Source organism: Hyperolius riggenbachi, chromosome 8 (genome assembly GCF_040937935.1).
Source record: "Hyperolius riggenbachi isolate aHypRig1 chromosome 8, aHypRig1.pri, whole genome shotgun sequence".
Lineage (NCBI taxonomy): Eukaryota > Metazoa > Chordata > Amphibia > Anura > Hyperoliidae > Hyperolius > Hyperolius riggenbachi.
In genome coordinates, this window is record NC_090653.1 from 237248 (window position 1) to 256221 (window position 18974).

Below are 18974 nucleotides of genomic sequence, written 5' to 3' on the forward strand. Positions count from 1 at the left end.
CCAGCTCCCTATACTGGGGGGCTTCCTCCAGCTCCCTCTACTGGGGGGCTTCCTCCAGCTCCCTCTACTGGGGGGCTTCCTCCAGCTCCCTATACTGGGGGGCTTCCTCCAGCTCCCTATACTGGGTGGGTTTCCTCCAGCTCCATATACTGGGGGGCTTCCTCCAGCTCCATATACTGGGGGGCTTCCTCCAGCTCCATATACTGGGTGGGTTTCCTCCAGCTCCATATACTGGGGGGCTTCCTCCAGCTCCATATACTGGGGGGCTTCCTCCAGCTCCATATACTGTGTGGGCTGCCTCCAGCTCCATATACTGGGGGGCTGCCTCCAGCTCCATATACTGGGGGGCTTCCTCCAGCTCCCTATACTGGGGGCTTCCTCCAGCTCCCTATACTGGGGGGCTTCCTCCAGCTCCATATACTGGGGGGCTTCCTCCAGCTCCATATATTGGGTGGGCTTCCTCCAGCTCCATATACTGGGGGGCTTCCTCCAGCTCCATATACTGGGGGGCTTCCTCCAGCTCCATATACTGGGTGGGCTTCCTCCAGCTCCATATACTGGGAGGCTTCCTCCAGCTCCATATACTGAGTGGGCTTCCTCCAGCTCCATATACTGGGGGGCTTCCTCCAGCTCCATATATTGGGTGGGCTTCCTCCAGCTCCATATACTGGGGGGCTTCCTCCAGCTCCATATACTGGGGGGCTTCCTCCAGCTCCATATACTGTGGGTTTCCTCCAGCTCCATAATCTGGGGGGCTTCCTCCAGCTCCATATACTGGGGGGCTTCCTCCAGCTCCATATACAGGGGGTTTCCTCCAGCTCCATATACTGGGGGGCTTCCTCCAGCTCCATATACAGGGGGGCTTCCTCCAGCTCCATATACAGGGGGGCTTCCTCCAGCTCCATATACTGGGGGGCTTCCTCTAGCTCCATATACAGTGGGGCTTCCTCCAGCTCCATATACTGTGTGGGTTTCCTCCAGCTCCATATACTGGGTGGGTTTCCTCCTCCAGCTCCATATACTGGGTGGGTTTCCTCCTCCAGCTCCATATACTGGGTGGGTTTCCTCCTCCAGCTCCATATACTGGGTGGGTTTCCTCCAGCTCCATATACTGGGGGGGCTTCCTCCAGCTCCATATACTGGGGGGCTTCCTCTAGCTCCATATACTGGGGGGCTTCCTCCAGCTCCCTATACTGGGGGGCTTCCTCCAGCTCCCTATACTGGGGGGCTTCCTCCAGCTCCCTATACTGGGGGGCTTCCTCCAGCTCCCTATACTGGGGGGCTTCCTCCAGCTCCCTATACTGGGTGGGTTTCCTCCTCCAGCTCCATATACTGGGTGGGTTTCCTCATCCAGCTCCATATACTGGGTGGGTTTCCTCCTCCAGCTCCATATACTGGGGGGCTTCCTCCATGTCTTTGCAGTGTGCTGTGTGTGCTGTATCTCCTGTCAGTGTTTCACGTGTCCTGTCAGTGTGCCGTGTGTCATGTGTCCTGTCAGTGTTCTGTGTCTCCTGTCAGTGTTTCACGTGTCCTGTCAGTGTGCCATGTGTCTCCTGTTAGTGAGTCACATGTCCTGTCAGTGTGCCGTGTGTCATGTGTCCTGTCAGTGTTCTGTATCTCCTGTCATTGTGCCATGTGTCACATGACCTGTCAGTGTGCCACATGTCTTATCAGTGTGTCACGTGTCCTGTCAGTGTGCTGTCAGTGTTCTGTGTCTCCTGTAAGTGTTTCACGTCCTCTGTCAGTGTGCCACATGTCCTGTCAGTGTGTCACATGTTCTGTCAGTGTTCTGTGTCTCCTGTCGTTGTGCCATGTGTCATGTCACCTGTCAGTGTATCACGCGACCTGTCAGTGTGCTGTCACTGTCCTGTGTCTCCTGTCAGTATGCCGTGTCTCCTGTCAGTGTGCCACATGTCCTGTCAGTGTTCTGTGTCTCCTGTCACTGTGTCACATGACCTGTCAGTGTTCTGTGTCTGCTGTCAAAGTGCCGTGTGTCATGTCACCCATCAGTGTATCACGTGTCCTGTCAGTGTGCCATGTGTCCTGTCAGTGTGTCGTGTCCTGTCAGTGTTCTGTGTCTCCTGTCAGTGTGTCACGTGTCCTGTCAGTGTTCTGTGTCTCCTGTCAGTAGGTGACAGTGTGTACATGGATTGTTTATTGTTTCATATGTTTTCCAGTTCCTCGCTGGTGTTATGACTTAAAGCTTCAGGATGGGGAGGCGGCCTGTTATTCTCCTCGTGGGCCGGGTTACCGCAGCACTCTGGGAACCCGCTGTAGCCTGTCATGTGACCAAGGCTTCCGCCTGATTGGACAGAGCTCAGTGCGCTGCTTGGCAAATCGGCGCTGGTCTGGATCAGCTTATTGTAGAAGTAAGTGACTTTACTGAGTGCGTGTTATTCTACATGAGACACCATATTTCAATGCGAGAACCTCTGTAAAACCGGCTGCCACATTCACACAAACACTACTAGAACCTGTGCAAGACTGGCTACCACATTCACATAAACAAACACTACGAGAACCTCGGCAAAACCGACTACCACATTCACACCAACACTACGAGAACCTCGGCAAGACTGGCTACCACATTCACACCAACACTACGAGAACCTCGGCAAAACTGACTACCACATTCACACCAACACTACGAGAACCTCGGCAAGACTGGCTACCACATTCACACCAACACTACGAGAACCTCTGCAAGACTGGCTACCACATTCACACCAACACTACAAGAACCTCTGCAAGACTGGCTACCACATTCACACCAACACTACGAGAACCTCTGCAAGACTGGCTACCACATTCACACCAACACTACGAGAACCTCGGCAAAACTGACTACCACATTCACACCAACACTACGAGAACCTCGGCAAGACTGGCTACCACATTCACACCAACACTACGAGAACCTCTGCAAGACTGGCTACCACATTCACACCAACACTACAAGAACCTCTGCAAGACTGGCTACCACATTCACACCAACACTACGAGAACCTCTGCAAGACTGGCTACCACATTCACATAAACAAACACTACGAGAACCTCGGCAAGACTGGCTACCACATTCACACCAACACTACGAGAACCTCGGCAAGACTGGCTACCACATTCACACCAACACTACGAGAACCTCTGCAAGACTGGCTACCACATTCACACCAACACTACAAGAACCTCTGCAAGACTGGCTACCACATTCACACCAACACTACGAGAACCTCTGCAAGACTGGCTACCACATTCACACCAACACTACGAGAACCTCTGCAAGACTGGCTACCACATTCACACCAACACTACGAGAACCTCTGCAAGACTGGCTACCACATTCACACCAACACTACGAGAACCTCGGCAAAACTGACTACCACATTCACACCAACACTACGAGAACCTCGGCAAGACTGGCTACCACATTCACACCAACACTACGAGAACCTCTGCAAGACTGGCTACCACATTCACACCAACACTACAAGAACCTCTGCAAGACTGGCTACCACATTCACACCAACACTACGAGAACCTCTGCAAGACTGGCTACCACATTCACATAAACAAACACTACGAGAACCTCGGCAAGACTGGCTACCACATTCACACCAACACTACGAGAACCTCTGCAAGACTGGCTACCACATTCACACCAACACTACGAGAACCTCGGCAAGACTGGCTACCACATTCACACCAACACTACAAGAACCTCTGCAAGACTGGCTACCACATTCACACCAACACTACGAGAACCTCTGCAAGACTGGCTACCACATTCACACCAACACTACGAGAACCTCGGCAAAACTGACTACCACATTCACACCAACACTACGAGAACCTCGGCAAGACTGGCTACCACATTCACACCAACACTACGAGAACCTCTGCAAGACTGGCTACCACATTCACACCAACACTACAAGAACCTCTGCAAGACTGGCTACCACATTCACACCAACACTACGAGAACCTCTGCAAGACTGGCTACCACATTCACATAAACAAACACTACGAGAACCTCGGCAAGACTGGCTACCACATTCACACCAACACTACGAGAACCTCTGCAAGACTGGCTACCACATTCACACCAACACTACGAGAACCTCGGCAAGACTGGCTACCACATTCACACCAACACTACGAGAACCTCTGCAAGACTGGCTACCACATTCACATAAACAAACACTACGAGAACCTCGGCAAAACCGACTACCACATTCACACCAACACTACGAGAACCTCGGCAAGACTGGCTACCACATTCACACCAACACTACGAGAACCTCGGCAAGACTGGCTACCACATTCACACCAACACTACGAGAACCTCTGCAAGACTGGCTACCACATTCACATAAACAAACACTACGAGAACCTCGGCAAGACTGGCTACCACATTCACACCAACACTACGAGAACCTCGGCAAGACTGGCTACCACATTCACACCAACACTACGAGAACCTCGGCAAGACTGGCTACCACATTCACATAAACAAACACTACGAGAACCTCGGCAAAACCGGCTACCACATTCACACAAACGCCAAACGCTACGTGAACCTCAGCAAAACTCAAATAAAACAATTATGGTAACGTTGTCTAACGTTGACTTCGATAAGGCAGGATTCTTCAGAACAAGCACTTAGACAAACTATTTTAATCATTTATAATCAAATGCATAAAAATGAATACATAATAATGTCAAAGTTTCTAACAATGAACAGATTGATATATATATATAAAGCAATAGAAATATAAAGTGAAATCTGGATACACTCTGAGCAGTCTATAGAATGACCAAGTCCTTTGGAATTGTAAGTCCAAACAGAAGTTAGAAAAGTAGTCCAAAGGTAAAAGCCCAGGTCCAATTGGGCTGGCAAATCCTTGATGGTGTATGGAGGGTCAAAATGGACCCTGAGTGTCCAGCAATTTAACCCTTTCTCTGCTGGAGGGTGGAGAAGGTCATCACAGATGGGCAGTCACATGATCCAGTCCCGCCCCTCTCATTTGTGTCCCACAAAGAGATATGCAATATCTGGAATTATCATATCTCTGTGCCAGTTCCTCAGATCACACAGAGAATGAGACCTGGGGGTATGCAGGGTATGTGAAGGGGGACAGTGGGTATAAGAGCAAAACCTTTTTTTCAAAAAGACATTATAGTTTTTGAGAAAATCGATTTTAAAGTTATTATTATGAGTGTGGGAAATGTTTCAACAGCAGCCGACTATAGCAGTTAATAGCAAAGCTGCCTTATGTGCTAGAAACACCAAATGTGCAAGGTATGTGAAGGAGGGCAGTGATAACAAGAGAACAAAAACATGTATCAATAAGACCAACCTTATAGTTTTTGAGTAAATTGATGTTAAAGTGGAAATAAAAAGCTAGATAGATAGACAGATCGCTGTTCAGAGTGTGGGAAATATATTAAAAAAAAAAAGTGGGGTCCCTCCAGAGCCTCCCTAACCCCCTTGTCCCCCATGCAGGCTGGGATAGCCAGAATGCGGAGTCCTGGCCACGTGGGACTTCACACCCTGAGCTATACCAGCCCGCATGGTCCATGGTATGGGGGGGCTTTGGTGGAGAGGGGCGGCCAAGCAAATGCTGGGGTGGGAGTGGCTGATGATGGGGTGGGATTGGCTGATGCTGGGGTGGGATTGGCTGAGGTGGGATTGGCTGATGCGGGATTGGCTGAGGCTGGGGTGGGAGTGGCTGATGATGGGGTGGGATTGGCTGATGCTGGGGTGGGATTGGCTGATTGTGCATTATATGAGACATTGTGGCTTTATTCTGTATTTCAGGGATCCAGTGCCATGTGCTGCCAGCGATACCCAGCGGGTCGTACCACTGCTCACTGGGCATTAATGAGGGATCACGCTGTGATTACACCTGCTCTCGCGGCTACCAGATAGAGGGTGACCGCAACCGCGTCTGCATGGAGGACGGCCTCTGGAGCGGGCTGGAGCCGGTCTGTGCAGGTACATTTCCAGAGACCTGTATGGGTTACACAGAAGAGGTAGTGGCTTTCACTGTCTAGCACACAGAATAGGTAGTGGCTTTCACGGTCTAGCACACAGAAGATGTAGTGGCTTTCACGGTCTAGCACACAGAAGATGTAGTGGCTTTCACGGTCTAGCACACAGAAGATGTAGTGGCTTTCACTGTCTAGCACACAGAAGAGGTGGTGGCTTTCACTGTCTAACACACAGAAGAGGTAATGGCTTTTACTGTCTAGTTTACAGAAGAGCTAGTGGCTTTCACTGTCTAGTTTACAGAAGAGCTAGTGGCTTTCACTGTCTAGCACATAGAAGAGCTAGTGGCTTTCACTGTCTAGCACACAGAAGAGCTAGTGGCTTTCACTGTCTAGCACATAGAAGAGCTAGTGACTTTCACTGTCTAGCACACAGAAGAGCTAGTGGCTTTCACTGTCTAGCACACAGAAGAGCTAGTGGCTTTCACTGTCTAGCACACAGAAGAGCTAGTGGCTTTCACTGTCTAGCACACAGAAGAGCTAGTGGCTTTCACTGTCTAGCACACAGAAGAGCTAGTGGCTTTCACTGTCTAGCACACAGAAGAGCTAGTGGCTTTCACTGTCTAGCACACAGAAGAGCTAGTGGCTTTCACTGTCTAGCACACAGAAGAGCTAGTGGCTTTCACTGTCTAGCACACAGAAGAGCTAGTGGCTTTCACTGTCTAGCACACAGAAGAGCTAGTGGCTTTCACTGTTTAGCACACAGAAGAGCTAGTGGCTTTCACTGTCTAGCACACAGAAGAGCTAGTGGCTTTCACTGTCTAGCACACAGAAGAGCTAGTAGCTTTCACTGACTAGCCCACAGAATAGGTAGTCACTTTTATTTATGTCACATGCCAGTTCCTGTACCCTTCATGGGTATCTCCTCATGTAAGCAATGCTGAGCACTCATGAAAGATGTTTCATCAGATGTGGAGCCACCCAAGATCCAGTGTCCTCCTTCCCGGATGAAGGTGGCCGAGCCGGGCAAACTAACGGCTGTAGTGTACTGGGGCAGCCCACTGGTCAAAGACACGGCTGATGGCTCCATCGCAAGGTAAGACCCACATGGGGATGCCATTCTCACCAATGTTTGGTAGAAGATCTCTGCGCTGTATGAACACACCCAAGTATGGAGCAGCGGCTTCCTTCCGGGGATGACTCCTGTGATCTGGGGAGGCCTTTCACTGCCCCAAATACAGAGAAGGAGCCCCAAATCACTCTTACCGGGATTCAAGACTTTCATTATTTTATGTTTGCAAAACAACAACTAAAGATGCCCACGCATCAGGCGACTAGGCTGATCGACCATCCGATTCCGTTATCGGTGCTGCCACAAGCATGCACGATCAACGATCTGACTGATTTCAGGCCACAATTAGTTGAATGTATCGTTTGGACATGCTGGGAAATCTCAGGCCGTGGTGGTAGATCAGGTGCCCAGCGGTAACTATGCAATATTCACTAACCACGAATGATGGGAACCCCTGGCTGCTGTCCCTCACAAATTGATTCTGCTTGTGCCATTAACAGTGCAAGAATAGCAGCAATTAAATATTCCCCTTAAAAATCAATAGGATAATCAATAGGTGAATTTTTATTGGCTTTTAAAGGCCCCACCCACTTTTCTGAATATTAATTCCAGTCATCCATTGACCAACTGTACAAAGTTTGAGAACCCTGCCAATAACAGTGTAAGAATGGCTGCAGTTTACATTTTCCCAGTGAAATTTGTATTTGTCTCCGCCCCCTGATGGCCCGGTGTTGCCCGGGTATGTATTTCACTGGTGTTGGCTGCGTCCACTTTTTATAACCCTAACGCACAATTATTCAATGACCTAGTTTGTGAGCTTTGAGGTCTTTGGCATTATTAATTTGCATTGAAACAAATATGATTGGCTGTTTGTGGCTCCACCCCCTTTTCGTAATTTGAACCCCAGTGACCCAATGACCAACTGTACCAGGTTTGAGGCTTGTGCCATTAACAGTGCAAGAATGGCCGCAATTAAATATTTTCCTTGAAAATCAATAGGTACATTTTTACTGGCTTTTGAAGGCCCCACCCACTTTTCTGAATATTAATCCCAGTCACCCAGTGACCAACTGTGCAAAGTTTTAGAACCCTGCCATTAACAGTGTAAGAAAAGCTGCAGTTTACATTTTCTAAGTGAAATGTGCATTTGTCTCCGCCCACTTTTTGGTTATGGGAATAAAGTATCCTATGTGTTATTCCAGGTAATGTACTATGTGTGTGCCAAATTTCATTCAAATCCGTTCAGCCATTGTTGTGTGATCGAGTAACAAACATCCAAACTTTCCCATTTATAATATTAGTGGGATGATGGCAGCAGCTGTAATACCCGATTCCTGCTGGCTGGGAAAATCTCCTCATTCCTACAATCAGAGAAACTGACTGTGACAGATTCCTGTGCGCCAGCTCGGTCATTCGCACAAAAGTGCGTGCAATAAGGCTCACTCCGGAGGTCCCCTTAACCTTCCTGGCGGTAAGCCCGAGCTGAGCTCGGGCTATGCCGCGCAGGAAGATATCTCAGCCCCTGGTGGGGCGATTTTCTTCATTTAAAATGCTGTACGCGCAGCTAGCACTTTGCTAGCCGCGCGTACAGCTTGATCGCCGCCGCTCTGCGGCGATCGCCCGCACGCACGCAGCGGCGCAACAGGCCCCCCCCCCGCCAGAGCCCTGCGCTGCCCGGACCAATGAGTTCCGGGCAGCGCTATGGGCTGGATCGGAGGCGTCTGACGTCAGGACGTCGGCTGACGTCCATGACGTCATTCCGATCGTCGCCATGGCGACAGGAGAAGCCAAACAGGGGAACGCGTTATATACGCGTTCCCCTGTTTGCTATTGATGCCGGCGACGATCGCACTAGAGGGACACATGCGCCCTCTAGTGGTGTTTCATGTAGCTACCACTCTGGTAGCTTTACATGAAACAAAAAAAAAAAAATTAAAAAAAAAAGGATTTTTGCCTTTTTGGCAAAAACAACTAACCGCCAGGAGGGTTAAAGTGAGTTTTCTAAGAAAAGAAAATGTTACTGTAAGAGATTCACTTTTAAGCCACCTAATAATAAACAATAAACATTTCTATTATATTCCTTATTTCGTTTAATATGAAAATCGTATGAAATTAGCGAGATGGTCGCTGGACACAACATAAAGGCGTCCAAACAATAATCATCCATCTAGCACTTTCTGTCACAAACACATGGTTTTCTCTGAACTAAAACATAACTACAGAGTGTATGGTATCAATAAATAATAAATAAGTCATAATTTGGTGTGATATTCATGGGCAGATGTAGTGTCAGAGTTATATGTCTTCATATTGCAAAGTGATTTCTCCCTCTAATGAGGGTCGGAATGAAGTCTGATGGCCGAATCTGCCCATCTCTCATTACACTCTCCACCCCCCAGCAGATAGAGGTTTACATGTCTGGACACACAGGCTGTCAGGGTCCTTCAATGCTGAACCATTTCATTATGGATCCTTCTGCCCATCTCTCATTACACTCTCCACCCCCAGCACAGAGAGGGTTAAATGTCTGGACACACAGGCTGTCAGGGTCCTTCAATGCTGAACCATTTCATTATGGATCCTTCTGCCCATCTCTCATTACACTCTCCACCCCCAGCACAGAGAGGGTTAAATGTCTGGACACACAGGCTGTCAGGGTCCTTCAATGCTGAACCATTTCCTTATGGATCCTTCTGCCCATCTCTAATTACACTCTCCACCCCCAGCAGACAGAGGGCCTCATCTTATGGCTTCAGAGATGTATTGTGAGGAGCAGATATCAGCCGTTACTGATGTGATCCTGTGGGTGGGAACACCTCAGCTTATGGCTCCAGAGATGTGAGGTGCAGATATCAGCCGTTACTGATGTGATCCTGTGGGTGGGAACACCTCAGCTTATGGCTCCAGGGATGTATTGTGAGGTGCAGATATCAGCCGTTACTGATGTGATCCTGTGGGTGGGAACGCCTCAGCTTATGGCTCCAGAGATGTACTGTGAGGAGCAGATATCAGCCGTTACTGATGTGATCCTGTGGGTGGGAACACCTCAGCTTATGGCTCCAGGGATGTGAGGAGCAGATATCGGCCGTTACTGATGTGATCCTGTGGGTGGGAACGCCTCAGCTTATGGCTCCAGGGATGTATTGTGAGGAGCAGATATCAGCCGTTACTGATGTGATCCTGTGGGTGGGAACACCTCAGCTTATGGCTCCAGAGATGTGAGGAGCAGATATCGGCCGTTACTGATGTGATCCTGTGGGTGCTCAGCTTATGGCTCCAGGGATATATTGTGAGGAGCAGATATCAGCTGTTACTGATGTGATCCTGTGGGTGGGAACACCTCAGCTTATGGCTCCAGGGATGTGAGGAGCAGATATCAGCCGTTACTGATGTGATCCTGTGGGTAGGAACACCTCAGCTTATGGCTCCAGAGATGTACTGTGAGGAGCAGATATCAGCCGTTACTGATGTGATCCTGTGGGTGGGAACACCTCAGCTTATGGCTCCAGGGATATATTGTGAGGAGCAGATATCAGCTGTTACTGATGTGATCCTGTGGGTGGGAACGCCTCAGCTTATGGCTCCAGAGATGTACTGTGAGGAGCAGATATCAGCTGTTACTGATGTGATCCTGTGGGTGGGAACACCTCAGCTTATGGCTCCAGAGATGTGAGGAGCAGATATCGGCCGTTACTGATGTGATCCTGTGGGTGGGAACACCTCAGCTTATGGCTCCAGGGATGTGAGGAGCAGATATCAGCCGTTACTGATGTGATCCTGTGGGTGGGAACACCTCAGCTTATGGCTCCAGGGATGTAATGTGAGGAGCAGATATCAGCCGTTACTGATGTGATCCTGTGGGTGGGAACACCTCAGCTTATGGCTCCAGAGATGTGAGGAGCAGATATCGGCCGTTACTGATGTGATCCTGTGGGTGGGAACACCTCAGCTTATGGCTCCAGGGATGTATTGTGAGGAGCAGATATCAGCCGTTACTGATGTGATCCTGTGGGTGGGAACACCTCAGCTTATGGCTCCAGAGATGTGAGGAGCAGATATCAGCCGTTACTGATGTGATCCTGTGGGTGGGAACACCTCAGCTTATGGCTCCAGAGATGTGAGGAGCAGATATCAGCCGTTACTGATGTGATCCTGTGGGTGGGAACACCTCAGCTTATGGCTCCAGAGATGTATTGTGAGGTGCAGATATCAGCCGTTACTGATGTGATCCTGTGGGTGGGAACACCTCAGCTTATGGCTCCAGAGATGTGAGGAGCAGATATCAGCCGTTACTGATGTGACCTGTGGGTGGGAACACCTCAGCTTATGGCTCCAGAGATGTGAGGAGCAGATATCAGCCGTTACTGATGTGATCCTGTGGGTGGGAACACCTCAGCTTATGGCTCCAGAGATGTACTGTGAGGAGCAGATATCAGCCGTTACTGATGTGATCCTGTGGGTGGGAACACCTCAGCTTATAGCTCCAGGGATGTGAGGAGCAGATATCAGCTGTTACTGATGTGATCCTGTGGGTGGGAACGCCTCAGCTTATGGCTCCAGGGATGTATTGTGAGGTGCAGATATCAGCCGTTACTGATGTGATCCTGTGGGTGGGAACACCTCAGCTTATGGCTCCAGGGATGTATTGTGAGGAGCAGATATCAGCCGTTACTGATAGGATCCTGTGGGTGGGAACACCTCAGCTTATGGCTCCAGGGATGTGAGGAGCAGATATCAGCTGTTACTGATGTGACCTGTGGGTGGGAACACCTCAGCTTATGGCTCCAGAGATGTGAGGAGCAGATATCAGCTGTTACTGATGTGACCTGTGGGTGGGAACACCTCAGCTTATGGCTCCAGGGATGTATTGTGAGGAGCAGATATCAGCTGTTACTGATGTGATCCTGTGGGTGGGAACACCTCAGCTTATGGCTCCAGAGATGTGAGGAGCAGATATCAGCCGTTACTGATGTGATCCTGTGGGTGGGAACACCTCAGCTTATGGCTCCAGAGATGTACTGTGAGGAGCAGATATCAGCCGTTACTGATGTGATCCTGTGGGTGGGAACACCTCAGCTTATGGCTCCAGGGATATATTGTGAGGAGCAGATATCAGCTGTTACTGATGTGATCCTGTGGGTGGGAACACCTCAGCTTATGGCTCCAGGGATGTATTGTGAGGAGCAGATATCAGCCGTTACTGATAGGATTCTGTGGGTGGGAACGCCTCAGCTTATGGCTCCAGGGATGTATTGTGAGGAGCAGATATCAGCCGTTACTGATGTGATCCTGTGGGTGGGAACGCCTCAGCTTATGGCTCCAGAGATGTGAGGAGCAGATATCAGCCGTTACTGATGTGATCCTGTGGGTGGGAACGCCTCAGCTTATGGCTCCAGGGATATATTGTGAGGAGCAGATATCAGCCGTTACTGATGTGATCCTGTGGGTGGGAACACCTCAGCTTATGGCTCCAGAGATGTGAGGAGCAGATATCAGCCGTTACTGATGTGATCCTGTGGGTGGGAACGCCTCAGCTTATGGCTCCAGGGATATATTGTGAGGAGCAGATATCAGCCGTTACTGATGTGATCCTGTGGGTGGGAACACCTCAGCTTATGGCTCCAGGGATGTATTGTGAGGAGCAGATATCAGCTGTTACTGATGTGATCCTGTGGGTGGGAACACCTCAGCTTATGGCTCCAGGGATGTATTGTGAGGAGCAGATATCAGCTGTTACTGATGTGATCCTGTGGGTGGGAACACCTCAGCTTATGGCTCCAGGGATGTATTGTGAGGAGCAGATATCAGCTGTTACTGATGTGATCCTGTGGGTGGGAACACCTCAGCTTATGGCTCCAGGGATGTATTGTGAGGAGCAGATATCAGCCGTTACTGATGTGATCCTGTGGGTGGGAACGCCTCAGCTTATGGCTCCAGAGATGTGAGGAGCAGATATCGGCCATTACTGATGTGATCCTGTGGGTGGGAACACCTCAGCTTATGGCTCCAGGGATGTGAGGAGCAGATATCAGCCGTTACTGATGTGACCTGTGGGTGGGAACACCTCAGCTTATGGCTCCAGGGATGTGAGGAGCAGATATCAGCCGTTACTGATGTGATCCTGTGGGTGGGAACACCTCAGCTTATGGCTCCAGAGATGTGAGGAGCAGATATCAGCTGTTACTGATGTGATCCTGTGGGTGGGAACACCTCAGCTTATGGCTCCAGAGATGTGAGGAGCAGATATCAGCTGTTACTGATGTGATCCTGTGGGTAGGAACACCTCAGCTTATGGCTCCAGGGATATATTGTGAGGAGCAGATATCAGCTGTTACTGATGTGATCCTGTGGGTGGGAACACCTCAGCTTATGGCTCCAGAGATGTGAGGAGCAGATATCAGCCGTTACTGATGTGATCCTGTGGGTGGGAACACCTCAGCTTATGGCTCCAGAGATGTGAGGAGCAGATATCAGCTGTTACTGATGTGATCCTGTGGGTAGGAACACCTCAGCTTATGGCTCCAGGGATATATTGTGAGGAGCAGATATCAGCTGTTACTGATGTGATCCTGTGGGTGGGAACACCTCAGCTTATGGCTCCAGAGATGTGAGGAGCAGATATCAGCCGCTACTGATGTGATCCTGTGGGTGGGAACACCTCAGCTTATGGCTCCAGGGATATATTGTGAGGAGCAGATATCAGCTGTTACTGATGTGATCCTGTGGGTGGGAACACCTCAGCTTATGGCTCCAGGGATGTGAGGAGCAGATATCGGCCGTTACTGATGTGATCCTGTGGGTGGGAACGCCTCAGCTTATGGCTCCAGGGATGTATTGTGAGGAGCAGATATCAGCTGTTACTGATGTGATCCTGTGGGTGGGAACACCTCAGCTTATGGCTCCAGAGATGTGAGGAGCAGATATCAGCCGTTACTGATGTGATCCTGTGGGTGGGAACACCTCAGCTTATGGCTCCAGAGATGTGAGGAGCAGATATCGGCCGTTACTGATGTGATCCTGTGGGTGGGAACGCCTCAGCTTATGGCTCCAGGGATATATTGTGAGGAGCAGATATCAGCTGTTACTGATGTGATCCTGTGGGTGGGAACACCTCAGCTTATGGCTCCAGAGATGTGAGGAGCAGATATCAGCCGTTACTAATGTGATCCTGTGGGTGGGAACACCTCAGCTTATGGCTCCAGGGATATATTGTGAGGAGCAGATATCAGCTGTTACTGATGTGATCCTGTGGGTGGGAACACCTCAGCTTATGGCTCCAGAGATGTGAGGAGCAGATATCGGCCGTTACTGATGTGATCCTGTGGGTGGGAACACCTCAGCTTATGGCTCCAGGGATGTGAGGAGCAGATATCAGCCGTTACTGATGTGATCCTGTGGGTGGGAACACCTCAGCTTATGGCTCCAGGGATGTAATGTGAGGAGCAGATATCAGCCGTTACTGATGTGATCCTGTGGGTGGGAACACCTCAGCTTATGGCTCCAGAGATGTGAGGAGCAGATATCGGCCGTTACTGATGTGATCCTGTGGGTGGGAACACCTCAGCTTATGGCTCCAGGGATGTATTGTGAGGAGCAGATATCAGCCGTTACTGATGTGATCCTGTGGGTGGGAACACCTCAGCTTATGGCTCCAGAGATGTGAGGAGCAGATATCAGCCGTTACTGATGTGATCCTGTGGGTGGGAACACCTCAGCTTATGGCTCCAGAGATGTGAGGAGCAGATATCAGCCGTTACTGATGTGATCCTGTGGGTGGGAACACCTCAGCTTATGGCTCCAGAGATGTATTGTGAGGTGCAGATATCAGCCGTTACTGATGTGATCCTGTGGGTGGGAACACCTCAGCTTATGGCTCCAGAGATGTGAGGAGCAGATATCAGCCGTTACTGATGTGACCTGTGGGTGGGAACACCTCAGCTTATGGCTCCAGAGATGTGAGGAGCAGATATCAGCCGTTACTGATGTGATCCTGTGGGTGGGAACACCTCAGCTTATGGCTCCAGAGATGTACTGTGAGGAGCAGATATCAGCCGTTACTGATGTGATCCTGTGGGTGGGAACACCTCAGCTTATAGCTCCAGGGATGTGAGGAGCAGATATCAGCTGTTACTGATGTGATCCTGTGGGTGGGAACGCCTCAGCTTATGGCTCCAGGGATGTATTGTGAGGTGCAGATATCAGCCGTTACTGATGTGATCCTGTGGGTGGGAACACCTCAGCTTATGGCTCCAGGGATGTATTGTGAGGAGCAGATATCAGCCGTTACTGATAGGATCCTGTGGGTGGGAACACCTCAGCTTATGGCTCCAGGGATGTGAGGAGCAGATATCAGCTGTTACTGATGTGACCTGTGGGTGGGAACACCTCAGCTTATGGCTCCAGAGATGTGAGGAGCAGATATCAGCTGTTACTGATGTGATCCTGTGGGTGGGAACACCTCAGCTTATGGCTCCAGAGATGTGAGGAGCAGATATCAGCTGTTACTGATGTGACCTGTGGGTGGGAACACCTCAGCTTATGGCTCCAGGGATGTATTGTGAGGAGCAGATATCAGCTGTTACTGATGTGATCCTGTGGGTGGGAACACCTCAGCTTATGGCTCCAGAGATGTGAGGAGCAGATATCAGCCGTTACTGATGTGATCCTGTGGGTGGGAACACCTCAGCTTATGGCTCCAGAGATGTACTGTGAGGAGCAGATATCAGCCGTTACTGATGTGATCCTGTGGGTGGGAACACCTCAGCTTATGGCTCCAGGGATATATTGTGAGGAGCAGATATCAGCTGTTACTGATGTGATCCTGTGGGTGGGAACACCTCAGCTTATGGCTCCAGGGATGTATTGTGAGGAGCAGATATCAGCCGTTACTGATAGGATTCTGTGGGTGGGAACGCCTCAGCTTATGGCTCCAGGGATATATTGTGAGGAGCAGATATCAGCCGTTACTGATGTGATCCTGTGGGTGGGAACGCCTCAGCTTATGGCTCCAGGGATATATTGTGAGGAGCAGATATCAGCCGTTACTGATGTGATCCTGTGGGTGGGAACACCTCAGCTTATGGCTCCAGGGATGTGAGGAGCAGATATCGGCCGTTACTGATGTGATCCTGTGGGTGGGAACACCTCAGCTTATGGCTCCAGGGATATATTGTGAGGAGCAGATATCAGCCGTTACTGATGTGATCCTGTGGGTGGGAACACCTCAGCTTATGGCTCCAGAGATGTGAGGAGCAGATATCAGCCGTTACTGATGTGATCCTGTGGGTGGGAACGCCTCAGCTTATGGCTCCAGGGATATATTGTGAGGAGCAGATATCAGCCGTTACTGATGTGATCCTGTGGGTGGGAACACCTCAGCTTATGGCTCCAGGGATGTATTGTGAGGAGCAGATATCAGCTGTTACTGATGTGATCCTGTGGGTGGGAACACCTCAGCTTATGGCTCTAGGGATGTATTGTGAGGAGCAGATATCAGCTGTTACTGATGTGATCCTGTGGGTGGGAACACCTCAGCTTATGGCTCCAGGGATGTATTGTGAGGAGCAGATATCAGCTGTTACTGATGTGATCCTGTGGGTGGGAACACCTCAGCTTATGGCTCCAGAGATGTATTGTGAGGTGCAGATATCAGCCGTTACTGATGTGATCCTGTGGGTGGGAACACCTCAGCTTATGGCTCCAGAGATGTGAGGAGCAGATATCAGCCGTTACTGATGTGACCTGTGGGTGGGAACACCTCAGCTTATGGCTCCAGAGATGTGAGGAGCAGATATCAGCCGTTACTGATGTGATCCTGTGGGTGGGAACACCTCAGCTTATGGCTCCAGAGATGTACTGTGAGGAGCAGATATCAGCCGTTACTGATGTGATCCTGTGGGTGGGAACACCTCAGCTTATAGCTCCAGGGATGTGAGGAGCAGATATCAGCTGTTACTGATGTGATCCTGTGGGTGGGAACGCCTCAGCTTATGGCTCCAGGGATGTATTGTGAGGTGCAGATATCAGCCGTTACTGATGTGATCCTGTGGGTGGGAACACCTCAGCTTATGGCTCCAGGGATGTATTGTGAGGAGCAGATATCAGCCGTTACTAATAGGATCCTGTGGGTGGGAACACCTCAGCTTATGGCTCCAGGGATGTGAGGAGCAGATATCAGCTGTTACTGATGTGACCTGTGGGTGGGAACACCTCAGCTTATGGCTCCAGAGATGTGAGGAGCAGATATCAGCTGTTACTGATGTGATCCTGTGGGTGGGAACACCTCAGCTTATGGCTCCAGAGATGTGAGGAGCAGATATCAGCTGTTACTGATGTGACCTGTGGGTGGGAACACCTCAGCTTATGGCTCCAGGGATGTATTGTGAGGAGCAGATATCAGCTGTTACTGATGTGATCCTGTGAGTGGGAACACCTCAGCTTATGGCTCCAGAGATGTGAGGAGCAGATATCAGCCGTTACTGATGTGATCCTGTGGGTGGGAACACCTCAGCTTATGGCTCCAGGGATGTATTGTGAGGAGCAGATATCGGCCATTACTGATGTGATCCTGTGGGTGGGAACACCTCAGCTTATGGCTCCAGGGATGTGAGGAGCAGATATCAGCCGTTACTGATGTGACCTGTGGGTGGGAACACCTCAGCTTATGGCTCCAGGGATGTGAGGAGCAGATATCAGCCGTTACTGATGTGATCCTGTGGGTGGGAACACCTCAGCTTATGGCTCCAGAGATGTGAGGAGCAGATATCAGCTGTTACTGATGTGATCCTGTGGGTGGGAACACCTCAGCTTATGGCTCCAGAGATGTGAGGAGCAGATATCAGCTGTTACTGATGTGATCCTGTGGGTAGGAACACCTCAGCTTATGGCTCCAGGGATATATTGTGAGGAGCAGATATCAGCTGTTACTGATGTGATCCTGTGGGTGGGAACACCTCAGCTTATGGCTCCAGAGATGTGAGGAGCAGATATCAGCCGTTACTGATGTGATCCTGTGGGTGGGAACACCTCAGCTTATGGCTCCAGAGATGTGAGGAGCAGATATCAGCTGTTACTGATGTGATCCTGTGGGTAGGAACACCTCAGCTTATGGCTCCAGGGATATATTGTGAGGAGCAGATATCAGCTGTTACTGATGTGATCCTGTGGGTGGGAACACCTCAGCTTATGGCTCCAGAGATGTGAGGAGCAGATATCAGCCGCTACTGATGTGATCCTGTGGGTGGGAACACCTCAGCTTATGGCTCCAGGGATATATTGTGAGGAGCAGATATCAGCTGTTACTGATGTGATCCTGTGGGTGGGAACACCTCAGCTTATGGCTCCAGAGATGTGAGGAGCAGATATCAGCTGTTACTGATGTGATCCTGTGGGTAGGAACACCTCAGCTTATGGCTCCAGGGATATATTGTGAGGAGCAGATATCAGCCGTTACTGATAGGATTCTGTGGGTGGGAACGCCTCAGCTTATGGCTCCAGGGATGTATTGTGAGGTGCAGATATCAGCCGTTACTGATGTGATCCTGTGGGTGGGAACACCTCAGCTTATGGCTCCAGGGATATATTGTGAGGAGCAGATATCAGCTGTTACTGATGTGATCCTGTGGGTGGGAACACCTCAGCTTATGGCTCCAGGGATGTATTGTGAGGAGCAGATATCAGCCGTTACTGATGTGATCCTGTGGGTGGGAACACCTCAGCTTATGGCTCCAGAGATGTGAGGAGCAGATATCAGCTGTTACTGATGTGATCCTGCGGGTGGGAACACCTCAGCTTATGGCTCCAGGGATGTATTGTGAGGAGCAGATATCAGCCGTTACTGATGTGATCCTGCGGGTGGGAACACCTCAGCTTATGGCTCCAGGGATATATTGTGAGGAGCAGATATCAGCCGTTA

The 18974-nt window shown here is 50.1% G+C and overlaps 1 protein-coding gene across 2 annotated transcripts in view; it reads left to right on the forward strand.

Moving 5' to 3' along the window:
• The window catches only part of SRPX2 (sushi repeat containing protein X-linked 2), a 201481-nt gene that overhangs the window by 79530 nt on the left and 102977 nt on the right, over positions 1 to 18974 (forward strand). For both annotated transcript variants that reach the window (XM_068249960.1, XM_068249961.1), the window contains 3 exons: positions 2178 to 2369; positions 5819 to 5995; positions 6958 to 7084. In XM_068249960.1, the coding sequence (XP_068106061.1) occupies positions 2178 to 2369; positions 5819 to 5995; positions 6958 to 7084 (496 nt within the window). The remainder of the gene's footprint in view (positions 1 to 2177; positions 2370 to 5818; positions 5996 to 6957; positions 7085 to 18974) is intronic.